Source organism: Pyrgilauda ruficollis, unplaced genomic scaffold (genome assembly GCF_017590135.1).
Source record: "Pyrgilauda ruficollis isolate IOZ18807 unplaced genomic scaffold, ASM1759013v1 scaffold29, whole genome shotgun sequence".
Classification (NCBI taxonomy): Eukaryota; Metazoa; Chordata; class Aves; order Passeriformes; family Passeridae; genus Pyrgilauda; species Pyrgilauda ruficollis.
In genome coordinates, this window is record NW_024524266.1 from 8,553,936 (window position 1) to 8,573,122 (window position 19,187).

The 19,187-nt window shown below is 40.7% G+C and overlaps 1 protein-coding gene across 1 annotated transcript in view; it reads right to left on the reverse strand.

Annotated features, from left to right (window-relative positions):
* Window positions 1-225: 225 nt before the first annotated feature.
* VEGFD (vascular endothelial growth factor D) overlaps window positions 226-19,187 on the reverse strand; it is a 30,110-nt gene continuing 11,148 nt past the window's right edge. The window contains exons 2-7 of the mRNA XM_041472445.1: window positions 13,038-13,248; window positions 8,838-9,028; window positions 6,310-6,458; window positions 4,946-5,043; window positions 2,357-2,552; window positions 226-892 (exon numbers count right to left, since the gene is read on the reverse strand). Coding sequence (XP_041328379.1) covers window positions 766-892; window positions 2,357-2,552; window positions 4,946-5,043; window positions 6,310-6,458; window positions 8,838-9,028; window positions 13,038-13,248 — 972 coding nt within the window. The 3' untranslated portion in view covers window positions 226-765. The remainder of the gene's footprint in view (window positions 893-2,356; window positions 2,553-4,945; window positions 5,044-6,309; window positions 6,459-8,837; window positions 9,029-13,037; window positions 13,249-19,187) is intronic.

Sequence of the window (19,187 nt, forward strand, 5' to 3'; positions counted from 1 at the left end):
ACATGGGAAAAAATACTTATTTTTTAATGAAACTATTGGGTCAAGTGACCTTGTTTCGACCCGGGTTTGGGCAGGAGCCAGTCCCTGTGGAACAAATGTAAGAAAACTGTACTTGAAATGGCTTTGGGGTTTGGGTTTTTTTTGTTTTTTTTTTTTTTTTTTTTTTTTTTTTGGTTGTTGTTGTTGTTGGGCAGTTTTAAAATAACTGAGAAAAATCAAATCCACTCGAATAACTGATGTATTTATTTTCTTATATACACTTAAATATGGCACATCTGACAGTAGTTGTACAATAAACACAAAATGATAATCAAAGCTGAACAGTAGATCAAATAACTCAGTGCTGAACCTATTAGAAGCCAAATCCTGTACACTGAATTTCTGAAGAAGGTTTTACCCAGGAGCTGCATTAGCTAAGGATTCAGAGGCTAAGATTATCAAGTCTCAATATCTGAATGACTGGCTGGAGACTGTGACTCTATTTCCAATACACAGTTTCATCTTCCATAACGTAACATTGAACTGGTACTTTCCAGTCTTTCTTCCATGCAGCCAGAAATTCATCAGCTGTTGTTACCTCTTAGAGAACAATTACCAATGTCCCAGAGGATTCACTTGCAGTTAGTGATTACTCTAATAAATAAATGCAGACTGGATTAATTCTTCTGCTAGTAATGTGGAAGATGTTCATGTTTACTATTGTTTGAAAGTCAGTGACAGCTATTTTGCAAAGCAGTGGATTTTCGAAGAATAGGGGAAGCTCAGTCAAGGAGTTTCTCTGCTTTGGGACCCATGAGAACCTCTCTTCTCCTTTGGACAACGACAATGCCTGGAACACACTGGTTTGGCAGTTGGGCATGTTCTGGGTTGGGATGGGCATCTGTCTTCACAACTGTTTGATTAAGGAAAAAGAATACAAAAGAGAAAAGCATTTTAATATCAAAATTCTTCACGGTCACATTCCTCAACTTTTTCATCATTGAGCACTGCAATGCTTCCTACACACTGTTTGGGAAAGTGTTGACATCCTACAACAGAGGGAGACAAGAATTTGCTGCCTCACAATTTCTGGCTACAGCAATGTCTTGCAGTGGTCCGTTTGTCCAGATTCACAACTTAAGTGATGCTTTCCTTTCTTGAAACCAGTGAAGTCCTGAGGGTTAGCACTGGAAGGTGCTGCCCTTGGACTCTGCAAAGTAGCTGATCTCACTTCATCGTTCAGCTTTGCTCCTCCAGAAATACTGCATGGAAGTCTGGCATTAAGGTCCTGCATCCAGATTTCAGGAATTTTTAGAAGCCAAATTAATGTAAACAAATTATTACATTGCTGCCCTCCCATCTGTCCGAAACATATAAATAACCAATTCTTTCATGCTCATTTTTAGCTCTGCTAATTGTTTTAGCTATTTTTATACTTGCCAACTATTTTGTGTTTGTCCTTGTTTTCAAAGCTGAACCTGAAGATGCAAATGCTAATTCTTCCACAGCATCTTCCCTGCTAATGAACCTATGAAGCCACTGGGAATGAACCCTGTGGGTGACCACTCAGTGAGCTACAGCTCTGCCAAGGTACCCAGGGAAACTGCGTGCTGGCTATCCTTATATAAACTTTGAGACTAATCTACTGCATGTTTCTGGGTCTCTACATGGGACCAAAGCCTTCTGAAAAATTAGAAAAAATTAACTAATTCATGAAAACAGGTGTTTTAAGAGGGCATTTTCTATCTGAGGTAAGACACAGAAACCTCAGAACTAATAATACAAACAGATTAGGGAAATTCATGGAGTATAGTAGCCCCAGAACCATTTTCCTGCTTCTCAGTGGAGTCAGAGCCAGCTTAGCCAGAGTAGATTTATATGTGTACAAAATTGCATTAGGTTTAGAAAATTACTTGCTCTGAGGACAAACTGGATAAGGAATGTGCTGTGTGCTCTGTGTGCAAATTTAGGGAGCCTTTGTCCCTAACCATCCATGAGATTGCCTTCAGCTGGCACAGAGAACAGCTGTCACAGGATGGGCTCTGCCTACCTACAAGACTTGGTATCTCATTGCAAAAACTAATATCAGTTGTAGTACAGTTTTAATCATCATTCCCTAAAGATTAGCACAAAAAAAAAAAAGGTAGCAAGTATTGACACTTGAATAGTGGCCTTGTACAGATTTCTTAAAAATACAAACAAACCTTAGATTCCTTTTATACATTAAGTATTGTTGTTATTATTATTATTATTATTATTATTATTATTATTATTATTATTATTATTATTGTCCCAAGTGGAAATCCCAGCCAATTAAGCACTTGCATCTCTAATTCAGCTCTTGCAATGTAGACACTGAATGGCAAGGATCACTTACCTGCAGGTTTCAGCATGAAATATCTTGTGTTTTAGAGCACAGCTCTCCTGGCTCTCCCTACACAAATAGCAGCTGCAGTTCTCTTTACTTTGAAAGAAATCTGTGGGACACTTATGTCTACAGATGCATTCACAATTTTCTTCATCAAATTCCATATGCTGTCCACACATAGCCAGCTCAGCAAGAGGAGGGAGTCCTGCAATAGCACATACATCTTTTAGCAGTAAGCTTTACATGACTAAATCCTGCTTTTGAAGATACTCTATATGTTCTATATTCACTAGGAATCACACATGTACTTTCTGATAGATTCTAGACTTCACAATTTCTGTTCTGCAACTTCCTGAGCAGAAATGGACTCGAGAGGATTGTGCTGATTATTTCTCTTTATTCTAATACTGCTATTTCTTGAGGGTTGAACTTAATACAAAAATTTTGGGTGATGTATATTGCAAGAGCCTAGTGTTATGTTTTGGAATGCACAAATATTTACTGGAGAGCAAGTTTTAAAAAGATAATCTCAAAAAGGATTTAGTCTATACCCATGACAAAAAGGCACATCCATGCAAACTACCACACCCACCACGTGTACTTCACTACACAGTCACTGCAGAAATTTTTAAGCAATAATGCTATGTGTCTACTAGGGTGCAAGCTGGCCTGGCACTTTAACAAGGAGCACATTCATATTTGTCAAAGATGAAAGAAAATACTTCATTTCAGAAAAAAAGCCAGAACAGCCAAGGGAACTCACTGTCTAATATCTCCCCTGAAAATGCACATCTGGAGTACAATATGAAGCTAATCCCAGCAAAAAGGGAGCACATTTTGTGAAAGCTGTATTAAAATGCAAGCAGCACATCTCTGTTTAAAGGTCATGGCATATAAGGTGTCATTGGGAAGGTAATTTCCTGTAGCTTTACAATTAGCTCTTGGATATAACCCATGGAATGTGAAATGTAAGCCGCACCTCTGCCATCTGATCCCTCATCTCAGTGGCCAGCAAAGGCTTGCACCTTATTTGAAAGAAACTTTCATTATTATTTACTCAATGATGAAAAACCAGTATCTCAACAGAATAAAAACCTAAGGCCTATTGAAAGCAAGGAGGGAGTCTGCCCAAAATTCTTGGAAGACAAACCCTTTCCTTTGGGTGATAAAACCTGGCATGTGTGAAGTGGTGTTGAGTGTTTCGATCTCACTTTGTTTCAACATCAAAGACAGATTTTAAGTTATTTTGTCCCCACCACTTGCCAAACACAATGTACTTCAGAGAATGGTATTTTTTTCTGAGGAAGTATTGAGTGTATGTCAGCAAAGGCCATAATTACACAAGCCACAGATTTTAATGCTCCAAGCTGACTATACAAAAGACTCTGAGTTAAGAGGGCTCTGGCTATTCTCAGTTCTTCAGACTCAATCTAAAATACAGTACTAATCTTTTCTGGACTGAAATATCTAACTTGTGTTTGACTGCCTAACCTGATGGTCAGAGGATCTTATCCAGAGTGAGAAAAGATCCAACAGAAACAACTATGCAAATTATTTCTTGCTTATTAACATTAAGAGACTGCAATCAATAGACCAGTTTATGAGGTTATTTAGCTTTATTTTAGTTTCTAGTGTAGGAATTGCTTGCCAGATTGATTTATTGTTGCCTTGAGTGGTTTATTCTTTCTCTTGCTGAATGTAGCTTAAAGCACAAAGGCAAGGTTTATTTCTCTCTCTGTTTCCTCTAGTGCTATGATTGTGTTATTTTGACCAATACAATTTCCTGACAAAAACAATTTTTAAAAACTTTACACAGGACTTAGAGAAAATTTTATTTCTCTTAATATTTATTGCCAGTAAGTAAGTTTAGACTTACACAATTACCACCCAGAATATTTCCTGCAATTTTCCTTGACAAATTAAAATTTTACAGGAGAAGCAGAGGAAGAATGGCAGTTACTATTCTTCTACAAACTTTATCCTCTTCCATTTCCTTCCACAGAGCTGAAGAAGTATACACACTCCTGAATATGTAGGGTATATCATTTTGAAAGATTCCTAAATAACTTAAGATTATCATTAAAAGTACTCAAATATTTTGAAAGGTTATATAACTTTTTGCACTGACTCCAGCTAATGAGCAGGACTGGTTTTGTCTATCTTATTGCTTATTATTTTCTTAAGAACAAAAAATAAAATAAATAAATAAAAAAGTACCTGCTCTATGCAGTGTATTCTAGGGCATTTTTTCTACAGTTAAGAAGTTTCCCTAATGCCCATCATACAATTTAAGGCTCATGTGAAATAAAAATTTGCACAGGGTGCCTACTTCACAAATAAATACTTTCCCGTTCCCATGTCCCACTCAGGTTGCTGATACAGAAAGTAAAACATCCAAGCAAAAAAACATGAGATGAGGGGAAGCACATATGTGTGTTTATTTTCAAGTGAGTTTCCATACCATAATCCAAGTCTTATCTAGGGATGTGGAATAAAAACTTTAACTCTCTCAATGTAAAACAGGTGAGAAGACCAGAATGAGAGACAAAGAGCTTGGAGAGAGTATGCAAAAGTGTCTCTTTGTCATTCCATCTTTACCTTCTCGTCTGTTGGAGTGCTGTGTGTCTATAACACATTCACATTTGTCACTATCCCAGATCCATCCATTGTGGCAAAATTTGTTCGTAAAGGGGCATCTAGAAGAAAAAGAAATTGAGATAGGAATTAAAAAATATATAATTAGGGGCATCAGGGTAGCCATTTGGCAAAATGAGCTGCTGGTGTGCTGGATCTGCCATCTGTCCCACATGAAGACCTGTGTGCATTACTGCTGCCAACAGAAGGAACGGGGTCTGGCTGGTCCTGGTGACAGGGGGGAGCTCCCTGGCTCCCAGTGACACAGGAGGGAAGTTTAGCACCTATTTCAGACTACAGCCTTAGGAAAGAGGTACACTTTTGCAGCTCCACTTTTCCATAAAACAACTTTACCCCAGGCAAGGTGGTCTTTGTCCTGCAGTATTCATGTTGTGTAACTTCACTGAATTTTGCCTCGCTGCCAGAAGGTTCAGTTCCAGTTTAATTTGCCCATGCTCATGGATGCACAGGGGACTATTTCAGTGTCAGAGGAACAGACTGACTTTCAGGCCCTTTGCTCTGGGAGGGAAACTCACAAACTGGAAAAAGACTGAGGTTCTTCTGTATTTGTCAAGGAAGCGGATTCAGAGTGGCCAGCAGGCTGAGGGAGGGCTGGAGTGGCTTTGCTGAAATGACACCTCTCGCCACCCCGATGCCCAACTCAAGTGCAGTGATGGGAATAAGCAGAATGCAGGGCTTGACAGAGATATTCCAGGTGACTTCCAGTGAGTCATTCAAGCTATTTGAGTTTCTAGAGTCTTTGTTTATTTATGTAGCATTTTCTCACCTGGAGTACTAGTATTTTATGATACATTTTGGAGTGAGATGTGAGGTCACTTTTCTCCTGTCCATGAGCCCAAGAGATGCAAACCAAGACTGGATCAAAGAGTGAAAAGCCAAGATTCACACTGATTCTGACCCAAGATGCCATAAAGTGTGACAGAGGGCTTTCGCTTGAGCACAGAACTCAGTGTGCCCTGGCTAAATAATGCACGAGCAGAGTTGCTGTGTCAGGCTGAAAACATCTATGCACACATTCTCAAATAGCTCCAGAGGAGCATAGTGCCCATATGAGCACTTTGAGTCCCTGCTAAAGAACCAAATATCTTAGTGACTCCAGCTGCTGCTGAACTGGCCTACAGTTTGTTGGATTCTGATGAGCATTCACTTAAAATTCACATGGTTTGGGTGAATTTTCTAACCCTGAGTGAAAGCCTAGTTATTAAAAAAAAACTGTTGGGATAACAGAAAGAGAATGGACCATTATAACATGCAGATCAGGAAAACAATTTCAGTGTGTGTAGAAGTTTGCAAATGAGGGAACTTACCCATCTTCCTCAGGGTACTGGACAGATCTTCGTATGATGGTGTACTGCTGGCGCTGGGTGTTTGATGTACACTTACAGGCCGTGTGATTGGCAATTTTGATGGGCACAGGCTCGGGAACACTTGTCAAGGGAACCGAGATCTCAAAGAGCTAGATGGCACAAATAACATTTATTTTTCAGTTTTCATTCTACAGTTAATAATTAGTTATTAATAGTAATTAATAATAACAATTTTAAATAAAAATCTTGTATTATTTTCCACCATTTTCCCTACCCTTGCTCTTACCTAGAGATAGTTACTGTAAATATAAATGAGCAGAAGTGCACTGAGGGTTTTGAAGAGTCAGCAATGCCCATCAAGGTAGAAACTTGCCAAAATGGGCATCCTAGTGCTGTATTACAGCTATTAAACACCCAAGACTACTCAAAACTATTTGCAAGCAAACACCTCTTTTGGATGCTAGGGCCAGATGGGAAAGAGGTAGGTGTTGAGAACTTTGTTTTTGGTTGTACCATCAGATGAGTCTCTACTACTTACAGAGACCTATTTAACTGTCCTTGGGTATAATCACAGTATGCATCTTTAGGGACCTAACTTAACCCCCAAAGCCTCCTCAGAGAGGGAAGAAACAGGAGTAAATGGAGGAAAGTTCATTCTGCTTCAGCTGTGTTTCTGCAGGGAATCATCCTGGAAACGTCTCTGTGTTGACTACAGCAGGAGCTCAAGGAGCAAAGCAGCCTGCCTTCAGTGCATCCAGGTTGTTGAGTGATCTCTGAGTAGGCCTGAGGTGGCTCTGGTTCCTTGGGCAGCTATGTGCAGGAGCTGTTGAAAGGATCCACACTCCCTCTGCCCCTCATGGAAACTAAAGCAGTGGGCACATCTTGGTGTGCCAGCATGTCTTGGCTTAAAGCTGCATCCTCCTGCAGGGACTGAGTATTCCTAAGCAGGCTGCTTAGGCATTAAAACTTACGTGTGGCAGAGTCTAATTTTAGGTGGCATCAATATCCTGCAGTCGATATTTTATACCAAGGGAAAAAATCCTCTCACTAATGTGAGAATATGGGAATAATTCCATTAGGTGAATAAATCTGAACTGATGGTGGTGTATCCAGAAATGGAACTTAGCTGGGGACTTTTGAGGGAATGCTTATTTTGAAGGATGCTAAAGGAATGTTACACTCTGCAAAGTTGCAGTTTTTAACAAACTTATGAACTGTTGCTCAAAAAACACATAAATAAATAAATACTTCTTAGCCTGACCTAGCTCCCTGAGCTGATCAGATGTCTTCTGTGTGTGGCCAACAGCTCATAACAGCTTTCTCCTTCTGGTGTGGAATGAAAGCAACTAATGAGCATTGACGCAAGAAGGACAGGTCCTGATTTATTTTACTCCAGCTATATTCCAGTACAACCAGACACAGTGGAATTACATTCCAACAAACACAAAATAAATACAGAAGTGAATTGGACCTGTTCCCCATAAGGGCTTCAGTTTTCTTTTTCAAACAATTGCCCTTGATCTTTATTGTGGTTTAAAGAAAAGGCTTTCCATAAGTAGAATTTCATTTATTATGCCAAGTGAAGTAGGAATGCACAAGATGAAGGTTTATCAAAGAGGACCCGTGTCCTGTGCTTCATCTGTGGGTATGAATCATAGAATCGTAGAAAGGCTTGGTTGGAAGAGACCTTAAAGATCAGTTCCAACCCCTTACCCCCTCCCATGGGCAGGGGTGCCACCCACTAGACCAGATTGCTGATGAACGATGGATGGTTTCAGCCACAGAGTGGATTGAAAGTACTGAACTTGGAGCCCTGCTCTGTCACCCACTGGAGTAAGATATCTCTGTACATAGCCTCTAGTGGGAGTCTACAGAAAGAAGCTGTCTGGCTACCCTATGCTCCATTTTTGGGACTGCTCATTAAAACCTGGGTATCAGCTGTTGCACCTATTTAGTAACTGACTACTGGTTTATGCTTTTCTTTCCCCAAGACGAGTGTGAATTGGGACATTCAGATCCTGAGGCATGCTAATTAACAGTATCTGGTCTCTCCTGATGAATATGTCTCCTTTTTCGGCTTGCAAAATTGCACGTCCAAAATTATTAGCCAGCCTTCTTGTCATGGATGATAATGTTGAAATACAGCAGCCTAACACAACAAAATTTCCTGGGGTTAAACCTTGGATACAGAAGATTCCCAGGAGACAATGCTCTCAAGGGCTCTCCAGTCCAAGGACAATATATTAAAGAAGGATATAACTTCTGATCATCATGAGCCTGCAGTTACTTTCTCAGGACCTGATTTTCCATCTCTACACATATATAAACAATTTTTAATAATGCAACATGGTAAAATGGTATTTCACACTCCTGCATTCACTCCATGTGGATAAAAAATTAATTTTTCTGTTTGTTATGATAGTGCAGACAGATCTTTCATAACAGGATCTCAGAAACCAAACATCCTCCTTCCCCTCCCTTTTTGGTGAGCCAGGGTAAAAAGAAAACAGATGAATAGCCTCATTTACCGTTTTTGACACGTAAGTTGTACTTGTATTCATGCAGCTGAGACTCTCCTCATTGCAGCAGCCTCCACATCTGAACACATTCACACAGGGAGGCTTGAAAAATTTGTTGGTTGTTGTACCCAGTTCTTTGGCAACTTCCACACAGGTTTCCCTTGGCACACACTGAGTCTTTTGCCATTCTTCATCTATGACTGGAGAAAACAGCATTTTTATGAACAATCATGGCAAAGCTAAACCTCTTGATTAGTGAAGGAGAAGCATTATATAAATAAAAATTAAGTGCTGGCAGGCCATTTGCACTTACTTGGATCAATTTGCACTTATTTGGATCAATCTAAGGACCAGAGGGAGTCTGAGTGCAAAATTATCCCAGTAACTTACACCAGCTGCCCTGGCAGAGAGGTTGTTGCATATATCTGCCATTAGCTTTCAATGCAAATGACCAAAATCTCAGTTAATTCCAGCAGATCAGGTAGAGCTGCATTGATTTCCCTTAGCTGAGGGTCCCCAGCTCCACAGTGTCTATCTGACCACGTCCTGTTCCCCTTTGCTCCAGGGTAGCCTTCCTTATTGTCACTTTATCCTCTCTGAGTGTACCCCACCACGGACCCAGCAGGGCCTGGGCCTTAGTGCAAAAGCACATTAATGATTACCAGATTCTGGTCAGAGGGTTTGAGTACTCCTGGTGGATGTCAGCCAGAGAGCACGGTTTCCAAAATGCCCAGTGAAATCCAAGACAAACAGTCTCACACCTCAGTACCACCAGGGGGTTCCTGAATAACAGGAATATGAATTCAAGTGTGAGCTGTCTATTCAGAGCACCATGGAATCTTTCAAATTCTGAATTGCTGTAGAATAGTAGACTAGGCTTGACTGATTTGTCAAATTCTGACTGTGAGAAGGAATAATGTATTAACTGCCTGAGCCAGACAGAGAAAAAAGTTTACCTAAAGTTATGTTTACCTAATCAACATAATACAGTCTTGAGTTTTGTCAAGAGGTGGCTCTCCTTTTTTTGCCTTTTGCTTTTTTGATTCAAGTTGTGGAATTGCTCGTGAGTCACCAATGCTTATGCTTTAAGTTCTTAAAATTATGAAAAACATTTTTCTTCTTTACCCCTTACATCAGGCTTGTGAAATATGAAAAGCAACTTTTATACCATTAAAAAAATGCTCTCTCTTCCAGCGCAGTCCACCTCCCTACCATTGTAAAAGCAGTGCCTACATTTACAGTGAAGTTCTGGCAAAAAAGAAATCTTGGAATACTTTTAACCTACAAGCTATACTTTGCCTTCAGGTGAAGATCTATTGTTCTCATTCCTGAATTTCCTTTTGTTATTTTTAACTTTTTTCTTCAACTGACTTTGTATATTTAAGTAATTTTGCTTATTCCTGAAAAGTCTTACAACAGAGTTGATTTGCTCCATTTTTCAGTCATGCAGAGAGTACAAGAAATAAGAGTTTGATGTCTGAATTGTGAAGAAGAGGCATAAATTAAGACAAGAATAACCATTACAATTAATAGAATTTTCTAGAGTAATGTTAGTTCTATCAAAACACCAATCTCATCCTAACATTAAAATAGAAAATAAAGTGTTTGCCAAACTCATTAATGTATGTGCATTTAATCACTTCAGATGTCACTTCAATGAGCATAAGCAGCGATGACCTTTCCAGCTACACACATCCTCACTTTATTAACCACTTCTCCAGCAGAAGGGCTGCTACAGGAACTGGCTGCCAAGCAAGTGAGTGTCACATCTTGTTCAGAAGCCCCATTGTCACCCTGGTCATTTCTGAGACCAAGCACAGAGCAGTTTCTGAGAAATTTGTCTGTGATACAGTCTCCAGCTTGAAAGTGCTGCAGTCCTTAGTGACTGAGCAGCTCAGGGGAGGCTGTGGTTTGATGAAGTGACACAAACTTTCAGTGAATTCATTGTTAAAGCTTTAGAAAGAGGGAATAAAGTCCTGAATTTTCCCCAGTGGAGTTTGGAGTGCTGTGGAAGATACTCTAGTGAAACAATGATAAGTCTTGACCCAGCCTTCTCATCAAAACATTTTATTAAAACAATACAGATGCACTTGGCAGAAAGGTCACTGTTTCATGACTGGAAAGGGTGTGGGAAAGAAATACATGTTTATGGGCTTGTGTTTTTTTAAAAAGAGCTTTAGTGCCTTGAACATATTAATATATTAGAACAAAAGTACTTGCTGTCCTGGGATAATTCCACTTTGAATGGAAGAATGGCCAGCCCCAATGGGCTTTTTTTAACTTGAATTTCAGCACCTTGGCTTTTAATGAGAAAGCTGAAATCTCTATATCTAAATTTAGACTTTCAAAGGGAAAATAGCAAGCAACCTAATAGCTGTTCCAAGCAGAAAGCTTTATCAATATGATCATAGTAAAATAGAACCACAGAACAGTTTAGTTGGGAAGGGACCTCAAAGATAATCTAATTCCAACCCCTCTGCTGTGGGCAGGAACACCTTCCTCTAGACCAGGATGCTTAGTGTTCAATGCAGCCAGGCCCTGAACACTTCCAGGGATGTGTCATCCACAGCTTCTCTGGGCAACCTGTTCTGGTGTCTTCCTAACATCTAATCTAAACTTACCCTCTCTTAGCTTCACGACATACCCTTGGGAAAAGTGCCTCTCCAGCTGTCTTGCAGCTCCCTCTTAGGCACTGGAAGGCTGCAATTAGATCTCCATGGAGCCTTCACTTCTCCAGGCTGAACAGCCCCAACTCTCCTAGCCTGACTTCATAGGAGAGGTGCTCCAGCCTTGTGACCATCTCAAATAATTCACAGCACACTAAATGTCATAGTGACCTTATTATCTGAATATTATTTACGTTATAAATATTGAGTTACATTATTCTGCCATTAAAAAATGCCCATTTCAATGTTCCCTGCCTCAGTAACATTTAATAACATCTCCTTTTGTCATGCTGTTTTGACAAAAGGGATGTTTTAGTTTTGCAGAAATGTTGCTGTTCATTAAATGAGCAACTGTGAGTAGAGGATTACACCATTTGACTCTGGGTACTCCTAATAACTCTATGGATTTTTAATATTTTTGAATAGAATTACAAGGGTATGTAAACAAAATGATTATCACTATTAAAAGCTGTCTTAATTGTTCTTTATTTATTTGTTTTTTTCAAATTTTTTTCTATACAAAATTTCTGTGAAAAGATTAAAGCCACGCCTGTGATATGAAAATCCTCTTCAGACAGGCACTTGTATACACATTTTTGTGTTGTGGCTCAGAGAAGCAATTTAAGGCTTTGTTCAGACATAATTTAGCTGAGTAATGGTGTGTGAATGTGGCTGGGGTTGTTGTAAAAGTGGTATTGGAACAGGATCAGTAATATCTGATTTCCCAAAAGGAAAGTGATATGATAATATCACAGCAGGATAAAGACAACAAAGATTATCTTAGCCTGTCCTTCATTAGGCTACAGTTTAGCTTTGAGGTAGGATGTCCATTTGCTGGACCAAAATATAGTAACTGATCTTTTGTTTTTTCATCCATGAATATGTAATGCCTCTTGAGCATCACAGCTCCAAGGAACAATATTCATATTTGCTCCAGATGGAAGGAGTAGGTTGTGATTCTCCACCTTTAGTTGCTGGTTGGTTGCCTCAAGGTCATCCTTTCTCTGGAGAAACTTCCTCAAACAGACCAACGTTAGGGCAACAGCTTCTTTCTCTCAATTCCCACACAGACACTGCTGCTGGTGCAGTGCCTTGTATCAGAGCACACCTAATAAAAAAGGGATTTCTCTGCCTGCAGTAAAGTTTATTCATTTCTGCCTGCAAGCAGTTCTGAGATGTAGCACAATGCTGCTCTCCAGCCCCTCATCCAGTCATTCTGACCTGGTTTTTGTACATTGACTTCTCTTTCTTTTGTGCACTGACAAATCCCTGAACAGTACATTTTCCCTTTGGAGAGTATGCAGAGAAAATAAGCCTGATTTGGCCACAAAACAGGGAGGTGTACTCAGGCTGTCTTCTGACACTTTTTCATACAAAGTCATTTTCCAGACATGCCCTGTTGTTTCTAGTATGGGTATATTCTAGGAAACCCCTTACCTCCTTCACAGTTTACTGTGGGAGGGGGAATCAGGGAGCAGCCTTGATCAGAATCAGGGAGGGGCCTTGAAGCTGAGATCAGACTTGGCCACAAACCTGCACCTACCTTTCAGTGTGTCGATATCATAGAAAGCAGCAGCAAATCTGGTAGAGCGATGTGAAGCAGAGCGGGAGTCTAAGTTGGCCAGGCTCTTGAGTTTTAGCCTGCATTTCCACAGCTTCCAGTCCTCAGAGTGAGTGATATGAAGCAGCTCTTCCAGGCTGGATGCTCTCCTAATCTGCTGTTCTGACCGCTCCAGTGCTGACAGAGATGTCCTCTGGAAGGAAAGGGGGAAGTCAGAAAGGCAGCACTTTGCAGCCTGTCCCCAGTGCAGCACGTGGAGTACTTGTCCCAAAGGGCAGCACATTCCTGAGCACATCTGAGTGTGACTGGTGCAGCACACAGAGATGCCCCAGTCTTTGAGAGTGCCCAGCACCAGACTTATCTGCAGGATTTGTGCCCACAAAGATTGGGAAGGGGAGATGTCCACTTCTTCACCCTCTTCATCACAGCCTTCAGAACTATTTGACCAATGCAGACTTTACTGTGTCCCTGGTCTTCAGGGAACCTGGTGGACACTGGCCACATCACTGCTGTGCCTGGGCTGGCCAGTCGTGCCAGAGTGAATCCCAGGTCACCCTACACCTGAATCAGTTCAGCCTGTGAGCCCAGCCCATGTGCCTCTGCAACAAGCCACCTCGGGTGCCAAAACTTGGTTCCAGCCAAGAGACACCACTGCAGGGTCAGGTGATACAGCTGGAAGCTGCACGAAGTACAAGGACCCATCCACATGGCAGGCAAGCACATCATCCAACATGCGGCAAAGTGCAGGATGCATCTGCCCTCTCCCATTGTGACTACACTTAGGTCCTGCCCATGTCCAGCCTCAGAGCTGTGGCTGTGCAGCAGCATGAGCACAGTCATTGCATTTTCCACCTGTGTGATGTTCATGACCACTCTGCTTCCACTGGAGAAAGCTCCCTACAAAGACCTGTACCATCAGTTTGAAGTTAATATTCACTTTAAAAATGGCTGTTTAACACTTCATATTGCACAGCATACTGTAACAATACTGCTTTCTTTGGCTGCTGCTTTCTGACATCTGTGTTTGTGCCTTTATCAAGGCACTGAGTATTTATTTCCACTGACTCACCAGATCTGCTGAAAACAGTCTCCAACACAAGTAAGAGGTAATCTTTGTAAATGTCTGTGTTGCACTGGGCTGGTGCTCTCTCAGCTGTACTCTCTGGTCGTACAGTGAACTGTATTTTTTGACTTGCTGGCTGTCATAAAATTCCAGCTTTTTAAAGCAAGGCTGTAGCACAAGAGGCTGTCCATGAGGTGTGTAGCAGACAGCAGTCTGAACCAGTAGCAAGCAAGTGCTCTGTGTAGGGCTGGGGAAGGAGTGAGGGAAAGGGCCACCTATAACAGGAAGATTTTTAGATGAGATCTGAAATCCAAGCACTGAGTGCATCTGTTACTTGTTATAAAGACATCTGTGGCATTTAGTTTGCAACAATACAGATGTTAGCCTGTACACATGGGCCAAGTTAATTTTTGGGCAATTGCCTTTCACTGACCTAAAATTCCTTAAGTAGTTAACTCAAAAAAATTTGTTTGCTCTCCTTTTATGCCCCTACAGAACATTATATTGTTCTTTAGCAAGTTGCCATATTTCATTATAGAGATGGCTGCTTCATAGGTGAATGATTTCTCATGTATTTCATTTGTGGTCAAAACTAGAAACCCCATCTCAATACTAATGGACAAATAGCTCAGAAGGAATGTGAATACTTAGCACCAGTAACTGAATTTCTAGACAGTTTTACAAACAAGATACCCAGAATTTTGCTGATCCAGGAAAGCTGAAATTCATCTTGAGGTCAATGCGTCAAGACTTATTTGTTCTAAGAACCACAGCTTATGTTCACTCCCATTCACAAACTGTCTCCTTGGTCTTGCAAAACATGCAAGTGTAGGACCAGAGCTGGCATGGTAATGGGACCAAAGGCATCAAAACTGAACTCTATTAAGCATTAACTTTCCTCTCTCTTTGTGGTACAAAATAATGTTCTAGCTGAATCAGCATCCAACACTTCTAAACTAGACTTAATTTACAGAGAACCTGTAAAATGAGATGATAGCATTCTGGAACTTGGAAGATATATCCCTGCACTTCTTGTAGGAGTCAGCAGTTTGGCGTGACTAGCTTCTCAATTTCTCTTACTCCTCTATTAAGAGGTTTTATTAATCATAGAATTGTTAAGGTTGGAAAAGACCTCTAAGATCATCACGTCCAACCATCAACCCAACACCACTGCTGTGTTCACCACTAAACCAAGCCCTGATTATTAGATGAGCAAAACAGGAGCTTGCCTCAGCTATTCAGCCCTGAAAGCAATCTGTTGATCCAAGCTCTGCAGCTTGATGTTGCCTACCACGATAACACAAGAATAATTGTATTCCTGCTTCTTATATTTGGCTTCTTCCCAGAGGGAGCACATTTCACAGCTGACTTTAACTTCACAGGACTGCCTATTCAGTACAGAATTTTCTGGTGCCCTTTCCTGTAACAACAGCACTGAGATAAAGTATGGTCTTTGCCTCTGAGCATTGCTGACACTAGGCAAGATGGTGAGCTGAAGGCACTGCTGGTGTCTAGGGGAGGTCTGAATCTCAAGTAGTTATAGGATTTTACAGTGGGGACATCTATTTTGTTTGTGAGCTGGTTACCCTGAGCTCCTTCTATAGAAAAGACAAGAAATATAGACACTTTGAGAGCACGATTCCTTTGAAATCACACTGAAAGTCTTTTTTTTGGATGACCAAGGCCAGGCTCACCAGATCACAAGAGGTATCAGTATGGTAGATCTTTGGTCAAACATATCTCAACACAGCTATCTGGGGTATAAAACATCTGAAGAGAAGCACTGAATTTTGCCCCAGCCTTGCCAAGTGTCCAAAACAGGAACAGTGAAAAGCCCCTTATGTGTTTCTTTTGATTTTCTTGAGAGTACTACAATGCTCTTATCTAGAACCTTGCTCTAAATGCTTGCTAGAGCACACAGCAGACGGTTAAGCCACCAGAAGGACATCCTCATTGTAGTACACCTTGACCACAGAGGTGGCTTCCCACAACTTAAAAGCATTGAAAAGTAAAAGCTTGAAAAATGAAAAGTGTAGAAGGTGCATCAGCTCCATCAGCAGGACAAAGCCCTACAGCCTGAACTGCTTCTGCTGGCCCCTGTCTTCCTATAGCACAGCTGCACCAAATAGATCATTGTCATGAAATCTTTCCAAAGTATTCAATTCTGATCATACTATTTTGAAAAGGACAGCACCAAATAAAAACACAGAACCTCTTACAGTCTCAGATAATACCATGGATGAAGTGCAATAGGGCACCACACAGGTCTGCAGACTTCTTTTATATACTGCTATTTAAATTCAAGCTCTGTTTAGATATAGACATGCTCTGGCTGACTGAAAAGACCTACTTAAAAGAGTGCAGCTTTGGACAGAAATGTGAATAAATGAGAAACTGGAGGAGGGTGTTAGATTCAATAGAGTCCCAAACTTTCCTGTAATTTGATTTAGGATCTTATGCCCTTTCACCTTGATAGCAAGTGGAAAGCAGTTAAATCTAGCATTTGAACAGGTGGGGAGCTCTTCACTCAGAGCAGAGGGAAGATACATAGATGTCAGACTGACATTTCACTGACATTCCTGGGAGATCCAGCTCCTCACAAAAAGCAAAAGAGGAACAGAATCATTGACTGCTTTTCCTGACTGTAGCCATCTGCACATGCTCTTTCCCACTCTGCAGATATCCCTACCTCCCTTTTTCAGTCATTCTCTGATGTCTACATTCCTTCCTTTCTTCCAGGTTCCCTTCCCATTCTCCACTCTGTTCTCAACATCATTAACTGCTTGGATTCCGCTGTGCTTTTATATTGTTTATTTTCACTGCTTTCCCCATAATTCTGGTAGATGGGAGTCTAGTGAAACCTATCTCAGGCTGAGCTGGTCAGCCTTCTAGTCCAGAGGAACATCCATTTTTTCCCTTCCATGCCCTCATCCAATTTTCCTTCACATTGACACAGATTTTAGTAGTCAGCTGAGGTGAGCTGTCATCATTGTGGAAGTTGTTGGTTGTAATGGTTACAACCAAGATGCGGAGCAGAACTTCACTGCACTTGGCATGGTACCCATAGGGAGCAAAATCATGAACTCCGGCCCCAGAAACTTTAAAGTATGCATTAAGAGTTGAGAGAAAAACAAATTAGACAAGGGGTCTTTGGGAAAGGACTATGGCAATGTCATTTCCATGCTTTCAAAATGAAAAAATTACTTGTGGATCCATATTACTGGAAAGCTCCATATGTCCTAACCTTTCAGTATCCTGCAATGTACAGCCCATAGTCCACCAAAGACATAATGCTATTCCCGTGAGAAATGTTTGAATAAAACTTACCAATAACAAATATCAAAGTAGCAGGTTTAAGTAGTTCATTCTTACCTCCTCAGCTTGCTGCTGCTATTAATGTAAATTTTCTAAGTACCTTATCTAAAAATGGATCCCATACTCCAAGATAAAAACCAGATTCATAATTAACTGAAGTCACATGTTTTCCAAAACACTGACCTCTCATACGTTCCAAAATTATTCTTCAATTCAAAGAGGAATATCTGTTTTCCTCTATCTTGGCTATGAGCAATCATCAGGAAATGATAACGCGAGTTAGCATTGTGATTTTTGGATAATTACAACTCTTGTCCTTCCAAAAGAAACCATAATGGGCTATCTTTCTTCTTCCCAGTAATCTCACTTGCCAGGAAAACCCTACAAGTAGTCAGCATTGGAAAGGAACAAGAGAAAAAGCAATGATACATTCAGCGGCCTTTCCCACCTTGGACACTGACTAAAATCAGCCACTGAGTTCATTTCCCCACTGATTTATGCTAGTCCAATGTTTGGCCTATGCACCATGTCATACAGATGCACAATCCCACAGACAGCCTGCCATGCTCAAACTGGGCTCTTTCTTGAGTATTAGTATTGACCATACCCTCTCAGGGGCTGCAGTTTGCACCTCTTCTCCACCCTGACAAGCTCCTAGATTTCCTGCTTAGGAAAAATAAGTCAAAATTATGTCTAAGAAAGCCAGCAGAACCCACCTTTGCAAAACTACTTTTTATTTTTTCTTGATATGTGCTGCTCTCTTCAGCAGCATTAATGATGTGTTTCAAGACCTCCTGGAGGTATTTTGAACAACAGAGGAAAGATGTGGAGTACAACAGTAAAAAAAAAAGCCTGCTAAGGGCCTACATTTATTTGAGGACCTATAGCATAAAAACATGAGGTTGTATTTAAGAAAACAGATGCATGAATGATTGGCATTGTTGCAGATGAATAATACTTTGCATGCATGGGAAAGAAAAAATAAAAATTGATAGAAATTTATATTTTGCTCAATCTGCCTGCATTTCACTCTGTACTCAAGCATGCTCACAGACCCGGGAAATACATCCTGAAAGCTTTACATATGATTACTTTCCTTAAGCCCCAGCCTCACAGTCTTTCTCTACAGTAGGACATAAACCTCTGCTTAAAGCTAAACACATGTAAGAATTCTTCTGATAAGGAACGTTTTTCTGAGTTAGGGTCACAGACGCTGTCATGGCAAGTACTGCATAAATACCAGTGGAAATTTTCAGCATTACCACTGTGTCTGGGGCCAGGACAAATGATTAAGGAACCTCTTGATAACCTTGCACTGTTTTATGATCCATCCTCTCAGCAGCTAAGCAATAGACAGAAGGTAACAGATTTATCTTGCCAGCTGAAAGCAGATTGTAGCTGCATAGCACAGTGATGATTCTCTTAATGCCATTGTATCACAAACTTGGCCAAACAGGCTTTAGATAAGGTCAGACTAAAGCTTTCAAAATTAACCAATCTGGGGGGTGGAAGTTTTGTTTCAAAACGAGGGCACCTGAACACAAAGTCTATGTTGGCAGCATGTGAGGACATTTTGAACCTTTATGCCAGCGTTGTGTGCTTTATGCAGCTGTAGCAACTACATTCAGTTCAAGAGAAGTTATGTAGAAGACAAAGGCTTGATGCAACCAGAAGGTGAATTCTCCCTGTTCCAGTGCTGCCTGAAGGCTAATCTCAGAACTAGATTCAAACCAGTTTAAATACTAGGTAGATGA